The 16,844-nt window shown below is 48.6% G+C and overlaps 1 protein-coding gene across 1 annotated transcript in view; it reads right to left on the bottom strand.

Moving 5' to 3' along the window:
- kcnd3 (potassium voltage-gated channel, Shal-related subfamily, member 3) overlaps window positions 1-16,844 on the bottom strand; it is a gene marked incomplete at both ends in the record, with an annotated part of 64,328 nt that overhangs the window by 1,963 nt on the left and 45,521 nt on the right. Inside the window, 5 exon segments of the mRNA XM_079226632.1 lie at window positions 1,805-2,052; window positions 2,583-2,678; window positions 2,813-2,845; window positions 3,336-3,455; window positions 7,794-7,962. Of these exon segments, the coding sequence (XP_079082758.1) occupies window positions 1,805-2,052; window positions 2,583-2,678; window positions 2,813-2,845; window positions 3,336-3,455; window positions 7,794-7,962 (666 nt within the window).

Raw genomic sequence — 16,844 nt, 5'->3', positions numbered from 1 at the left:
GTATCGTATGACGTGTATCGTATGACGTGTATCGTATGACTTGTATCGTGTGGCGTGTATCATAAGACGTGTATCATGTGACGTGTATCGTATGACGTGGTTCGTGTATCTTGTGACGTGTATCATATGACGTGTATCGTGTGACGTGTATCGTGTGACGTGTGTCGCATGACGTGTATCGTATGACGTGCATCGTATGACGTGTATCGTATGACGTGTATCGTGTGACGTGTTTCATATGACGTGTATCATAAGACGTGCATCATGTGACGTGTATCATAAGACGTGTATTGTATGACGTGTGTCATATGACGTGTATCATGTGATGTGTATCGTGTGACGTGTATCATAAGACGTGTATCGTATGGCGTGTATCGCATGTCGTGTATCATAAGACGTGTATCATAAGACGTGTATCGTATGACGTGTATCGTATGACGTGTATCATATGACGTGTATCGTGTGATGTGTATCGTGTGACGTGTATCGTGTGACGTGTAACGTGTGACGCGTATCATATGACGCGTATCGTATGACGCGTATCGTATGACGCGTATCGTATGACGTGTATCGTGTGACGTGTATCGTGTGACGTGTATCGTGTGACGTGTAACGTGTGACGCGTATCATATGACGCGTATCGTATGACGTGTATCGTATGACGTGTATCGTGTGACGTGTATCGTGTGACGTGTATCGTATGACGTGTATCGTGTGACGTGTATCGTGTGACGTGCATCGTGTGACGTGTATCGTGTGACATGTATCGTGTGATGTGTGTCGTATGACGTGTGTCGTATGACGTGTGACGTGTATCGTGTGACGTGTATCGTGTGACGTGCATCGTGTGACGTGCATCGTGTGACGTGCATCGTAAGACGTGTATCGTATGACGTGTATCGTATGACGTGTATCGTATGACTTGTATCGTGTGGCGTGTATCATAAGACGTGTATCATGTGACGTGTATCGTATGACGTGGTTCGTGCATCGTATGACGTGTATCGTATGACGTGTATCGTGTGACGTGTTTCATATGACGTGTATCATAAGACGTGCATCATGTGACGTGTATCATAAGACGTGTATTGTATGACGTGTGTCATATGACGTGTATCATGTGATGTGTATCGTGTGACGTGTATCATAAGACGTGTATCGTATGGCGTGTATCGCATGTCGTGTATCATAAGACGTGTATCATAAGACGTGTATCGTATGACGTGCATCGTATGACGTGTATCGTGTGACGTGTATCGTATGACGTGTATCGTATGACGTGTATCGTATGACGTGTATCGTGTGACGTGTATCGTGTGACGTGTATCGTGTGATGTGTATCATATGACGTGTATCATATGACGTGTGTCGTATGACGTGTATCGTATGACGTGTATCGTATGACGTGTATCATATGACGTGTATCATATGACGTGTGTCGTATGACGTGTATCGTATGACGTGTATCGTGTGACGTGTATCGTGTGACGTGTATCGTGTGATGTGTGTCGTATGACGCGTATCGTGTGATGTGTATCATATGACGTGTATCATATGACGTGTGTCGTATGACGTGTATCGTATGACGTGTGTCGTATGACGTGTGTCGTATGACGTGTATCGTATGACGTGTATCGTATGACGTGTGTCGTATGACGTGTGTCGTATGACGTGTATCATATGACGTGTATCGTATGACGTGTATCATATGACGTGTGTCGTATGACGTGTATCGTATGACGTGTATCGTATGACGTGTATCGTGTGACGTGTGTCGTATGACGTGTATCGTGTGAGCAGCTACCTGCTGCTGAGCGGCTGGATGTGGATGGTGCTGAGCTCCTGCAGCCCTCGTTGCTGCGTGTGCGTCAGAGGCTGCATGTGGGCGGGGCCACAGGCGTTCTGTAAAGGGGCGTGGCTCTTCTTGCGGCGGCTGCAGCACGTGCCCGTCACGCCCTCCCGGCTGAGGGAGGGGCTTCGAGACGGGTAGGTCTGCAGCCCCGCCTCCAGATAGCTCTGCTGGTAATACTGCTGGTCCACGAACTCATGGTTCTAGAACGAGGAGGAGGAGGAGAGAGAATAATAAAGACATATTGTCATTATTATTTTTATTACAGTCCAACAAATCTTTGGCGAGTATCTCCTCCCTTGCCTTCGACCGGATGCGAAACAGAGCGAGAAATCGTCCCATTGACTTGAATGAGGTTTCTGCGTGAAGAGAGCAAAGAAACTCGTCTTTGTGCCCAGAGCGACTCGCTGTGCTTTAACCGAGAGGAACAACTCAAAGTTTAAAACGCTGACAGAAGTCTCCTCTCCACTCCTCTCCCTCCCTTCCCTCCTCTCCTCCCCCCCCTCCCTCCTCCCCCCCCCCCCCCCATTCCCCCCCTCCATTCCCCCCCTTCCCTCCCCCTCCCTCCTCCCCCCCCTCTCCTCCTCCCCTCCCCCTCCCACTCCCTCCTCCCCTCTCCTCTCCCCTCCCTCTCTCTCCTCCCCTCCCCCCCTCCTCCCCCTCCCCCTTCCTCCCCCCCTCTCCTCCCCCCCCCCCCCCCCCCCCCCCTCTCTCCCCCCCCTCCTCTCCTCACCGTGGTTTTCTCCAGACAGTGCAGCAGGTGGTGATGCTGACTCTCCAGGAGAGATGTGGACTGGCTGCTTAACCGCTGGTCCTCCTCAGTGGAACTCTGTCTCACACACACACACACACACACACACACACACACACACACACACACACACACACACACACACACACACAATGAGTGCTATTTTCCTGGTGTTCCTTTGAAGGAGACTCTGATCAGGTGAAGGTCCGTACCTCATCTGAGAGGTTCATCTGGTACGGAGGTTTCTGCAGAGAGAGAGAGAGGGAGAGAGAGAGGGATTGGGGGAGAGAGAGAGAGGGAGAGAGAAGGAGAGAGAGGGAGAGAGAGAGAGATTGGGGGAGAGAGAGAGAGAGTGAGATTGGGGGGAGAGAGAGAGAGAGGGAGAGAGGGAGAGAGAGAGGGAGAGAGAGAGAGGGATTGGGGAAAGAGAGAGAGAGAGAGGGAGAGAGGGAGAGGGAGAGAGAGAGGGATTGGGGGAGAGAGAGAGAGGGAAAGAGGGAGAGAGAGAAGGAGAGAGAGAGAGTTTTACTGGAAGTCAAAGTTCAGCATGAGTACAAACGGCAGTCACACACTGATTAATGGAGACTCAGTCCTCCATATCAAAGAGAGAGAGAGATGGGGAGAGAGAGACAGAGAGAGAGAGAGAGAGAGAGAGAGAGAGAGAGAGAGAGAGAGAGAGACTCAGAGGTCTCAGAACATGGCGCCTGGCTGCGGGGTGCTGGGGGCGGGGCTTACCGTGAACTCCAGGTTCTCCGTGAACTCCAGGTTCTCCGTGAACAGGCCGTTCCTCTTGCTGTGCAGGAAGGCGTCGGAGGTTCCCTGCTTGGAGATCCGGATCCGGGCCAAGCGGGCCTTCTGCAACCAGACCAGAGAAACGCAGCTTCAGTGAGTCGTCACCTGACTCATCGCTTCAGAGGACCGCTGCTGCTCACCAACCAGGTGCCGTAAAGCATTCACCTGATCTCCTGGATTCACTGTGATCTCCTGGATTCACCTGATCTCCTGGATTCACTGTGATCTGACACGTATGAATGATTAAAGCAGCACTACCAGCACTACCAGTACAACCAGTACTACCAGGACTACCAGTACTACCAGGACTACCAGCACTACCAGTACTACCAATACTACCAGCACTACCAATACTACCAGTACTACCAAGACTACCAGTACTACCAGCACTACCAGTACAACCAGGACTACCAGTACAACCAGCACTACCAGCACTACCAGTACTACCAGTACTACCAGTACTACCAGTACAACCAGTACTACCAGGACTACCAGCACTACCAGTACTACCATCACTACCAGCACTACCATTACTACCAGTACAACCAGTACTACCAGTACTACCAGCACTACCAGTACTACCATCACTACCATCACTACCATTACTACCAGCACTACCAGCACTACCAGTACTACCAGCACTACCATCACTACCATTACTACCAGCACTACCAGCACTACCAGTACTACCAGCACTACCAGCACTACCAGCACTACCAGTACTACCAGCACTACCAGTACTATCAGCACTACCAGTACTACTAGAACTACCAGCACTACCATTACTACCAGCACAACCAGCACTACCAGTACTACCAGCACTACCAGTACTACCAGTACTACCATCACTACCAGCACTACCAGCACTACCAGCACTACCATTACTACCAGTACAACCAGCACTACCAGTACTACTAGTACTACCAGTACAACCAGCACTACCCGTACTACTAGTACTACCAGCACTACCAGTACTACCAGCACTACCAGCACTACCAGCACTACCAGTACTACTAGTACTACCATCACTACCAGCACTACCAGTACTACCATCACTACCAGCACTACCAGCACTACCATTACAACCAGCACTACCAGTACTACCAGCACTACCAGTACTGCCAGCACTACCAGCACTACCAGTACTACCAGTACTACCAGCACTACCATTACTACCAGTACTACCAGTACTGCCAGCACTACCAGCACTACCAGTACTACCAGTACTACCATCACTACCAGTACTGCCAGCACTACCAGCACTACCAGTACTACCAGCACTACCAGCACTACCAGCACTACCAGTACTACCAACACTATCAGTACTACCATCACTACCAGTACTACTAGTACTACCATCACTACCAGCACTACCAGTACTACCATCACTACCAGCACTACCAGCACTACCATTACTACCAGCACTACCAGTACTACCAGCACTACCAGTACTGCCAGCACTACCAGCACTACCAGTACTACCAGTACTACCAGCACTACCATTACTACCAGTACTACCAGTACTGCCAGCACTACCAGCACTACCAGTACTACCAGTACTACCATCACTACCAGTACTGCCAGCACTACCAGCACTACCAGTACTACCAGCACTACCAGCACTACCAGCACTACCAGTACTACCAACACTATCAGTACTACCATCACTACCAGTACTACCAGTACTACCAGTTTCCCTTCTTTCGTTCAGGTCCAGTCTCACTTTAGAGAAGTGGGCCAACACAGCGCTGCCACTTCAGGACTCTTATTGATGATCAGAACACGCTTCACATCCACTTAGCTCCGTTTTGTCAGAAGTTCTAGAAGTTTAAAAAAGACAATGTAGCTCTGCCACTTCTCAGTGGGTTCAAGGCATTGTTTTCAGGAAACATGTGAAATGCCACCTTGGAGCCGACGGCCTGCTGCGTCACCATAGCAACATCAAAACATAAACAACAAAGCGCTGGCAGCGTGTGGACACGCCTCAGGCCTCAGTACGGCATATTAATACACATATATACATATAAATGTAAATATGTTTACTCATGTGTACTCATATTACTCATGAGAACATATGAGTACACATGCCCTCGGGGAACAGCTGACATCAAAATCTCTCAACATGTGCACATTCAAAGTTGCATATGAAGGTTCCATATTAAAAGTTGCATATGAAGGTTCCATATTAAAAGTTGCATATTAAAAGTTGCAAATGAAGGTTCCATATTAAAAAGCTGCATATCAAGGTTCCACATTAACATGAATGACGTACTGACTCGTGTTCTGCGCTCTGCAGAGTTCTCCTCTCTCATTCCTCTTCCTGTCCATTTCACTCTCAATTAAACACGTCCTTATTCTAAGTAGAATGAGATAGAACCATAATGCGCTGGTGACCCAGCGGGTCGCGTAATGAGGCGTGGGGAGTGATTCATGGCGGACACGAAGGATCCCAGCGGTCGTTAGCGGCGACGGAGCGGACCACACGGTGACGCCGGCCCGACCAGGAGACGCCATCTTTTATGGAGAGGGAGGCTGCTAGTGCTGAGAAGATAGAACCAAACGCTTGTGTTGCTGAGGAGATAGAACCAAACGCTGGTGTTGCTGAGGAGATAGAACCAAACGCTGGTGTTGCTGAGGAGATAGAACCAAAAGCTGCTGGTGCTGAGGAGATAGAACCAAAAGCTGCTGGTGCTGAGGAGATAGAACCAAAAGCTGCTGGTGCTGATGTTCATAACCCGCCAGGTGCAGAAGGTTGTCCATCAACACCAAACTCCCCATGAGGAGGGCCGTTTGGTTTTGGAACAGAAGTCCTGACGCGTGGAACCAACGTCAGGAACATGTTCAGGGAACGTTCACAACATGATCAGTTCAGAGTTTCAGTCTTTGATCAGCTTCTCAAATGTGAGCTTTTGCTGACTAAGCAACCAGCTGACAACCAACCAACCAACCAACTGACAACCAACCAACCAACCAACTGACAACTAACCAACTTGCAACCAACCAACCAGCTGACAACCAACCAACCAGCTGACAACCAACCAACTGGCAACCAGCCAACCAGCTGACAACCAACCAACTGACAACCAACCAACTGACAACCAACCAGCTGACAACCAACCAGCTGACAACCAACCGGTTTCAATCAGCAGCCGATCGATCGGTGCATCTCTGGATGTGTCCGTCAGAACGGACACATCGAGCCTTTGCTGCTGGCGTGGCTCAAAGTTTGGGACGTGAAATGGAAAGACTTCCACAGCTAAAGCCCGCTCTGTATTCAAGACCTTCGCCGATCTTAGGCACAGGAGTTTAGATGCCGAGCAGCACCTCATGCTGCAGGAGAGTTAACGACGGAGACGTTAGAGTAAACGCTCTAACTTCAAACGGCACATTCACATGCCAGGAGGAACGTGATGAGCCATGAGAGGGGAGGCGGGACCAAGGTCAGCTGACAGGAAGTGGATTTGTGCACAAACAGAGCAGGGAGCCCCTGGTCTACAGGTCTGCAGGTCTACAGGTCTACAGGTCTACAGGTCTGCAGGTCTACAGGTCTACAGGTCTACAGGTCTGCAGGTCTACAGGTCTACAGGTCTAGAGTTCTACAGGTCTACTGGTCTACAGGTCTACTGGTCTGCAGGTCTACAGGTCTACAGGTCTAGAGTTCTACAGGTCTACAGGTCTACTGGTCTACAGGTCTACAGGTCTGCAGGTCTACAGGTCTACAGGTCTAGAGTTCTACAGGTCTACTGGTCTACAGGTCTACTGGTCTGCAGGTCTACAGGTCTAGAGTTCTACAGGTCTACAGGTCTACTGGTCTACAGGTCTACATGGCTACTGGTCTACAGGTCTACAGGTCTACAGGGCTACTGGTCTACAGGTCTACAGGTCTAGAGTTCTACAGGTCTACAGGTCTACAGGTCTAGAGTTCTACAGGTCTAGAGTTCTACAGGTCTACAGGTCTACCGGTCTACCGGTCTACAGGTCTAGAGTTCTACAGGTCTGCAGGTCTGCAGGTCTACAGGTCTACAGGTCTACAGGTCTAGAGTTCTACAGGTCTACAGGTCTAGAGTTCTACAGGTCTACAAATCTACAGGTCTACAGGGCTACAGGTCTACAGTTCTACAGGGATACAGGTCTACAGGTCTACTGGTCTACAGGTCTACAGGTCTAGAGTTCTACAGGTCTAGAGTTCTACAGTTCTACAGGGCTACAGGTCTACAGGTCTACTGGTCTACTGGTCTACAGGTCTAGAGTTCTACTGGTCTACAGGTCTAGAGTTCTACAGGTCTAGAGTTCTACTGGTCTACAGGTCTACAGGTCTACAGGTCTAGAGTTCTACTGGTCTACAGGTCTACAGGTCTACAGGTCTAGAGTTCTACAGGTCTACAGGTCTGCAGGGCTCACCTGTACTTTCTGCGCGCGCCGCTTGTCCGCCCTCTGGTTCTGGTGGTAGATCCGGCTGAAGTTGGACACGATGACCGGCACCGGCAGAGCGATGACCAGCACGCCGCTCAGGGAGCAGATGGAGCCGAAGATCTTTCCTGCGATGGTTTTAGGGACCATGTCTCCGTACCTGAGGGGGAGCAGAGCTTCAGCTGGGTGCACACACACACACAGACACACACACACACACACACACAAACACACACAGACACACACACACACACAGACACACACACACACACACACACACACACACACACACACACACACACACATAGCAGCGAGGTCACCAGCCGGCTGATCTCACAGGGATGAAAGAGACGAAGGACAGAAAGAAAAAAACAATAAAGGAAGAGACTGAGGACAGGGAGGCGGAGCCTGAGGGACAGGAGGGTGACCCTGTCAGAGGACATCCAATGAAACGGAGGGAGGGGGTAGTGAGCCCATTTCACTGTGAGTGTGTGTGTGTGTGTGTGTGAGTGTGTGTGTGTGTGTGTGTGTGTGTGTGTTTGTGTGTGTGTGTGTGCCCCCGTCTATATGTCGAAGTGCCTCGTCAAAAAAACAAAAGCGAACCCTTCTCATCCTCCATTTCATGTGCTTGTTGTCATGGGGACCGCGCGGTCACTGCAGTTAAAAGGGTCACACAGAGCGCCGCTACATTTGCCTGATAGCAGCGGGGCGAGCAACGGTTAGCATGTAGCTGAGGGGGAAGGGTTCAAGTGTATTTCACACTTCAGAGGCACTGTGCTGTTTTAGAGTTAGAAACAGAGGGTGAGATTCTGTTCACTGTGGCAGAAAGAAGAAGGAGGAAGACGAGGAGGAGTTTTCATCAAATCCATCACCTCCATCAGTAGGACCTAGAACAACATGGCTGCCGCCGCGCCGCTCAGTGACCGGCTGCAGTGACCGTTGCCGCTCAGTAGAACCTCCCAATCCGCTTTGGACCGCTCGATTCTCCGTCTGCTCTCAACCCCACCAAGAGGAACCATGAAACCAGCACCTCAACCCACTCATGTCTACCACCAAGAGGAACCCTGAAACCAGCACCTCAACCCTACATGTCTACCACCAAGAGGAACCCTGAAACCAGCACCTCAACCCTACATGTCTACCACCAAGAGGAACCCTGAAACCAGCACCTCAACCCACTCATGTCTACCACCAAGAGGAACCCTGAAACAGCACCTCAACCCTACATGTCTACCACCAAGAGGAACCCTGAAACCAGCACCTCAACCCACTCATGTCTACCACCAAGAGGAACCCTGAAACCAGCACCTCAACCCACTCATGTCTACCACCAAGAGGAACCCTGAAACCAGCACCTCAACCCTACATGTCTACCATCAAGAAGAACCCTGAAACCAGCACCTCAACCCCACATGTCTACCATCAAGAAGAACCCTGAAACCAGCACCTCAACCCTACATGTCTACCACCAAGAGGAACCCTGAAACCAGCACCTCAACCCTACATGTCCACCACCAAGAGGAACCCTGAAACCAGCACCTCAACCCCACATGTCTACCATCAAGAAGAACCCTGAAACCAGCACCTCAACCCTACATGTCTACCATCAAGAAGAACCCTGAAACCAGCACCTCAACCCCACATGTCTACCATCAAGAAGAACCCTGAAACCAGCACCTCAACCCTACATGTCCACCACCAAGAAGAACCCTGAAACCAGCACCTCAACCCTACATGTCTACCATCAAGAAGAACCCTGAAACCAGCACCTCAACCCCACATGTCTACCATCAAGAAGAACCCTGAAACCAGCACCTCAACCCCACATGTCTACCATCAAGAAGAACCCTGAAACCAGCACCTCAACCCCACATGTCTACCATCAAGAAGAACCCTGAAACCAGCACCTCAACCCTACATGTCCACCACCAAGAAGAACCCTGAAACCAGCACCTCAACCCCACATGTCCACCACCAAGAGGAACCCTGAAACCAGCACCTCAACCCCACATGTCCACCACCAAGAGGAACCCTGAAACCAGCACCTCAACCCCACATGTCTACCATCAAGAAGAACCCTGAAACCAGCACCTCAACCCTACATGTCTACCACCAAGAGGAACCCTGAAACCAGCACCTCAACCCTACATGTCCACCACCAAGAGGAACCCTGAAACCAGCACCTCAACCCCACATGTCTACCATCAAGAAGAACCCTGAAACCAGCACCTCAACCCTACATGTCTACCATCAAGAAGAACCCTGAAACCAGCACCTCAACCCTACATGTCTACCATCAAGAAGAACCCTGAAACCAGCACCTCAACCCCACATGTCCACCACCAAGAGGAACCCTGAAACCAGCACCTCAACCACATATGTTTGCTCCCATCATGTTTTTCTCTGTGGTCTTGATTTGAACTGTAACATATCGGTCCCCTCCTCTCTGGAAACAGAACCATCGTCACTAGAAGAATTAAAAAATGCGTTCTCTGCAGAATCAGTTATAATGAATGTTCATGTTCAATATGGAACTACTGTCTTTCCTCTCTACGGTTCAGCAGCCAAAGCTTCTCTAATTTGTTGTCACATGACTGTTGATGGATCAATCATCACGTCATCGTTCCACCATAGTTTCCTGTCTTGTCGTTGACAAGCAAACATCATTAATTTCTTCCGACAGCTGCTCTGGTGCTCTCTTCCTGTGAGGGAACAGTTCCACTTCCTGTTTCATTCTTCATCCGCCTTCCTGTGATGGAGGCATTCTGACAAGCTGCCAGCCGGATGTTCAGACACGTCCTCTCTTTGGGCCATTTTGTTTTATCGTGGACGAAATATCATAATATCAGCTTAGTTTTGTTTGCCACACAGGATGTGTTCAGGGACCGTTGGAAAGATGAAAATCTGACTCTCTTCAGCAGTTTCTGGCTACGGAAACATACTTTTCTATCTTGGAGAGAGGGGGGAGAGAGAGACAGAGAGACAGAGAGAGACAGAGGGAGAGAGAGAGCGAGACAGAGAGAGACATAGAGGGAGAGAAACAGAGAGAGAGAGAGAGAGAGAAACAGAGAGGGAGAGAAACAGAGAGAGAGAAGAGGGAAACAGAGAGGGAGAGAAACAGATAGCAAGAGAGAGAGAACAGAGAGACAGAGAGAGAGAAAGAGAGAGAGAGAGAGACTCTCTAGTAAATCTTAATTTCAAAGAGGTCAGTTTTTCGCTCAAGGTCAAATGTAAAAATAACCTTCAAAGGGAGCGGCTCTCTGGAGAACAAACCCACAGGGGGAGGGGCTGTGAGCTAACTAGTAACCATGGCGACATGAAGAGTGTGTGACACGTCTAGGTCCTCGCGTGTTCTGCAAGAACAGAACACAGAAACACACAACTCTCCGCTGAGGGAAGACCTCACACATCACTGATGATGATACTAAGAGACGAGGATCTGAAGGAAGTGACGTAGAGACCTGTCAATCACCTGTAGCCCCGCCCTAAAGCATTCCCTGTCAATCACCTTGTAGCCCCGCCCTAAAGCATCCCCTGTCAATCACTTTGTAGCCCCGCCCTAAAGCATCCCCTGTCAATCACCTTGTAGCCCTGCCCTAAAGCATCCCCTGTCAATCACCTTGTAGCCCCGCCCTAAAGCGTCCCCTGTCAATCACCTTGTAGCCCCGCCCTAAAGCATCCCCTGCTTTATGGTCTGTTTGACTCTAAATGACCATAATTTACTAAATGAACATCATGCTGTATTGAAGAAGACTTGAAACTAGAGATTAAGACATAAACTCATGTTTACAATGTTTACTGAGGGAATACATCAAGAGAGTAGAGTCATCTATATAGACTTCTATACAACCAGAGGAGTCACCCCCTGGTGGTCAGGAGAGATAATGCAGCTTTAACACATGAAGCATAGACTTCTATACAACCAGAGGAGTCGCCCCCTGGTGGTCAGGAGAGAGAATGCAGCTTTAACACATGAAGCATAGACTTCTATACAACAATAAAGTAATAATACTTCACAGACGATCAGAGAAGACATATCATTATGAAACAGATAAAGAGCTTCAATTGAAGCCTTCCTTGTTCCGTCTCTCTTGATCGGGTCTTAACCGGCTCCATGTCCACTTAAAGGGATAGCATCTCTGTGAGCTATGATCTCACCCTTTAAGACGTGCTCTGGATCAAACTAGTCCTACTTTGTCCGGGATCCCTGTCTGGCTGTGAAGCGTCAACAAGTCGCATTTCTTCAAAACATAATATTCTACACGTCTTGGTTCTTTTTAAATGATTAATGTCATAATAACTGAGTTATTCTAAAGTCGTGTTCTAGTTCTCTGCTTCCCGTCATGAGGTTCTGCTTCCAGAGAGCAGCAGAGGTCAGAGGTCAACGGCTGCAGTGACGGAGAAAGATGCTCAGACACACACATACACACACACGCACACACACGCACACGCACACTCCTTCCACTGAGCTGTGTATGCTGCGTCCAATCTATGTCAAAACATTTCAACACTGCAGAAGGAAAGAATATACAACACCAAGACCACACACCTCCCATCAGCCCATGACTATTCTCGGCTGCTGACCCCCCGCCCCTGGATGCGGTTCGATATGCAGCGTAGGAGTCACAAGTATTAACTCTCTCTCTCTCTCTCTCTCTCTCTCTCTCTCTCTCTCTCTCTCTCTCTCTCTCCCCCCGCACGCCCGATTTAGCTCCGTCCATGTTTCACCTCTTTTTACGCTGCGTTTCTCTTCACTTTGTCTCTTTCTCATATTTCATGCACTACTTTCTGCTTTTGTTTGTACTTCCATTCTCTTCGTCCTCTAGATCTGTAGATGTTCATTCTTTCTCCCGCTGCCTCACACCAGGGTTCGATTCCCGGGCTAAACGGGCTGTTGTGTGTTCTCCCAAAGACATGCAGCTTTGGTTCATTGATGACTCTTAATTGACCGTTGTCTGTTCATGTATATCAGTCCTGAGATAGTCTTGAGACCTGGCCCACCCAGACAGGATCACGTCCCAGACAGGATCACGTCCCAGACAGGATCACGTCCCAGGATCACGTCCCAGACAGGATCACGGAAGAGGAAACAGCCGGTTGGTCTCTGAGGCTCGGATCGGGACCGGTGGGCCTTGAGCAAAGGTTGTGAACGGACCACAATGAACATCCTGCTCCATTGAAGAAGACCTGAGCCTATATCGAGTGGTATCGTTTCAGTATCGCTGCACCAACGTGGCCTCGTCTCTAACATGAGCCTGAAGTGCCACACAACAGATAACATGCACTGCAGTGCATATATGCTCTGGACTTCCTGTCTGGTGCTGTAAGCACACCTCCTGCTGCCGAGCAGCTTCCTCTGGGACGCTCCGGTCCTGCTCCAGCAGTCCAGCTGGACCTTTTCTTCGGGCTCTTTCACGGTGACGTCTGGGTGTTGGCTGGAGGCCAAACAAAGAAAAGTCCGGAGGCTGAACAGGAATCACGTCGGAGCCTCTGGGCTGAAGCTGACAGCCGGTCTGTCGGCTCCACTGGAGCGTCCAACGTGCTGCGAGGCTCCAGCTGCGCTATCAAAGTGTTTCAGAGCTGGAGAGAACACCATGCTAACAGTTTCACTCTGGCCTTCTGCTAACCCATCCATCCACTATCAGCCTCTTATCCGGGTCTGGTCTTGGTGGCAGCAGGTCCATCAGGCTGACCCAGGCTTCCCTCTCACCAGCAACTCTTTCCAGATCATTCAGTGGGATCCGAGGCGTTCCCAGTCAGCTGGGAGATATAATCCCTCCAGCGTGTCCTGGGTCTTCCTCTGGGTCTCTACCAGTTGGACGTGCCTGGAAAACCTCTAATGGAGGCGTCCATGAGGCATCCTGACTAGATGCTGAACACCTCAGCTGACTCCTTTAACACGAAGGAGCAACTCCTCCTGATGTCTGAGCTTCTTACTCTATCTCTAAGACTGAGCCCTACAGAGGAAACTCATCTCCTTACTCTATCTCTAAGACTGAGTCCTACAGAGGAAACTCATCTCCTTACTCTATCTCTAAGACTGAGCCCTACAGAGGAAACTCATCTCCTTACTCTATCTCTAAGACTGAGTCCTACAGAGGAAACTCATCTCCTTACTCTATCTCTAAGACTGAGTCCTACAGAGGAAACTCATCTCCTTACTCTATCTCTAAGACTGAGCCCTACAGAGGAAACTCATCTCCTTACTCTATCTCTAAGACTGAGTCCTACAGAGGAAACTCATCTCCTTACTCTATCTCTAAGGCTGAGCCCTACAGAGGAAACTCATCTCCTTACTCTATCTCTAAGAGTCCTACAGAGGAAACTCATCTCCTTACTCGATCTCTAAGAGTCCTACAGAGGAAACTCATCTCCTTACTCTATCTCTAAGAGTCCTACAGAGGAAACTCATCTCCTTACTCTATCTCTAAGACTGAGTCCTACAGAGGAAACTCATCTCCTTACTCGATCTCTAAGAGTCCTACAGAGGAAACTCATCTCCTTACTCTATCTCTAAGACTGAGTCCTACAGAGGAAACTCATCTCCTTACTCTATCTCTAAGAGTCCTACAGAGGAAACTCATCTCCTTACTCTATCTCTAAGAGTCCTACAGAGGAAACTCATCTCCTTACTCTATCTCTAAGAGTCCTACAGAGGAAACTCATCTCCTTACTCGATCTCTAAGAGTCCTACAGAGGAAACTCATCTCCTTACTCTATCTCTAAGAGTCCTACAGAGGAAACTCATCTCCTTACTCTATCTCTAAGACTGAGTCCTACAGAGGAAACTCATCTCCTTACTCGATCTCTAAGAGTCCTACAGAGGAAACTCATCTCCTTACTCGATCTCTAAGAGTCCTACAGAGGAAACTCATCTCCTTACTCGATCTCTAAGAGCCCTACAGAGGAAACTCATCTCCTTACTCGATCTCTAAGAGCCCTACAGAGGAAACTCATCTCCTTACTCGATCTCTAAGAGTCCTACAGAGGAAACTCATCTCCTTACTCGATCTCTAAGAGTCCTACAGAGGAAACTCATCTCCTTACTCTATCTCTAAGAGTCCTACAGAGGAAACTCATCTCCTTACTCTATCTCTAAGACTGAGTCCTACAGAGGAAACTCATCTCCTTACTCGATCTCTAAGAGTCCTACAGAGGAAACTCATCTCCTTACTCTATCTCTAAGACTGAGTCCTACAGAGGAAACTCATCTCCTTACTCTATCTCTAAGAGTCCTACAGAGGAAACTCATCTCCTTACTCTATCTCTAAGAGTCCTACAGAGGAAACTCATCTCCTTACTCTATCTCTAAGAGTCCTACAGAGGAAACTCATCTCCTTACTCTATCTCTAAGAGTCCTACAGAGGAAACTCATCTCCTTACTCTATCTCTAAGACTGAGTCCTACAGAGGAAACTCATCTCCTTACTCTATCTCTAAGACTGAGCCCTACAGAGGAAACTCATCTCCTTACTCTATCTCTAAGACTGAGTCCTACAGAGGAAACTCATCTCCTTACTCTATCTCTAAGACTGAGTCCTACAGAGGAAACTCATCTCCTTACTCTATCTCTAAGACTGAGCCCTACAGAGGAAACTCATCTCCTTACTCTATCTCTAAGACTGAGCCCTACAGAGGAAACTCATCTCCTTACTCTATCTCTAAGACTGAGTCCTACAGAGGAAACTCATCTCCTTACTCTATCTCTAAGGCTGAGCCCTACAGAGGAAACTCATCTCCTTACTCTATCTCTAAGAGTCCTACAGAGGAAACTCATCTCCTTACTCGATCTCTAAGAGTCCTACAGAGGAAACTCATCTCCTTACTCTATCTCTAAGAGTCCTACAGAGGAAACTCATCTCCTTACTCTATCTCTAAGACTGAGTCCTACAGAGGAAACTCATCTCCTTACTCGATCTCTAAGAGTCCTACAGAGGAAACTCATCTCCTTACTCTATCTCTAAGACTGAGTCCTACAGAGGAAACTCATCTCCTTACTCTATCTCTAAGAGTCCTACAGAGGAAACTCATCTCCTTACTCTATCTCTAAGAGTCCTACAGAGGAAACTCATCTCCTTACTCTATCTCTAAGAGTCCTACAGAGGAAACTCATCTCCTTACTCGATCTCTAAGAGTCCTACAGAGGAAACTCATCTCCTTACTCTATCTCTAAGAGTCCTACAGAGGAAACTCATCTCCTTACTCTATCTCTAAGACTGAGTCCTACAGAGGAAACTCATCTCCTTACTCGATCTCTAAGAGTCCTACAGAGGAAACTCATCTCCTTACTCGATCTCTAAGAGTCCTACAGAGGAAACTCATCTCCTTACTCGATCTCTAAGAGCCCTACAGAGGAAACTCATCTCCTTACTCGATCTCTAAGAGCCCTACAGAGGAAACTCATCTCCTTACTCGATCTCTAAGAGTCCTACAGAGGAAACTCATCTCCTTACTCGATCTCTAAGAGTCCTACAGAGGAAACTCATCTCCTTACTCTATCTCTAAGAGTCCTACAGAGGAAACTCATCTCCTTACTCTATCTCTAAGACTGAGTCCTACAGAGGAAACTCATCTCCTTACTCGATCTCTAAGAGTCCTACAGAGGAAACTCATCTCCTTACTCTATCTCTAAGACTGAGTCCTACAGAGGAAACTCATCTCCTTACTCTATCTCTAAGAGTCCTACAGAGGAAACTCATCTCCTTACTCTATCTCTAAGAGTCCTACAGAGGAAACTCATCTCCTTACTCTATCTCTAAGAGTCCTACAGAGGAAACTCATCTCCTTACTCGATCTCTAAGAGTCCTACAGAGGAAACTCATCTCCTTACTCTATCTCTAAGAGTCCTACAGAGGAAACTCATCTCCTTACTCTATCTCTAAGACTGAGTCCTACAGAGGAAACTCATCTCCTTACTCGATCTCTAAGAGTCCTACAGAGGAAACTCATCTCCTTACTCGATCTCTAAGAGTCCTACAGAGGAAACTCATCTCCTTACTCGATCTCTAAGAGCCCTACAGAGGAAACTCATCTCCTTACTCGA

The sequence above is a fragment of the Taurulus bubalis genome, assembly GCF_910589615.1.
Source record: "Taurulus bubalis genome assembly, chromosome: 11".
Lineage (NCBI taxonomy): Eukaryota > Metazoa > Chordata > Actinopteri > Perciformes > Cottidae > Taurulus > Taurulus bubalis.
Note: the sequence above shows the minus strand (reverse complement) of the source record. Positions and strands in the feature narration are given on the sequence as shown.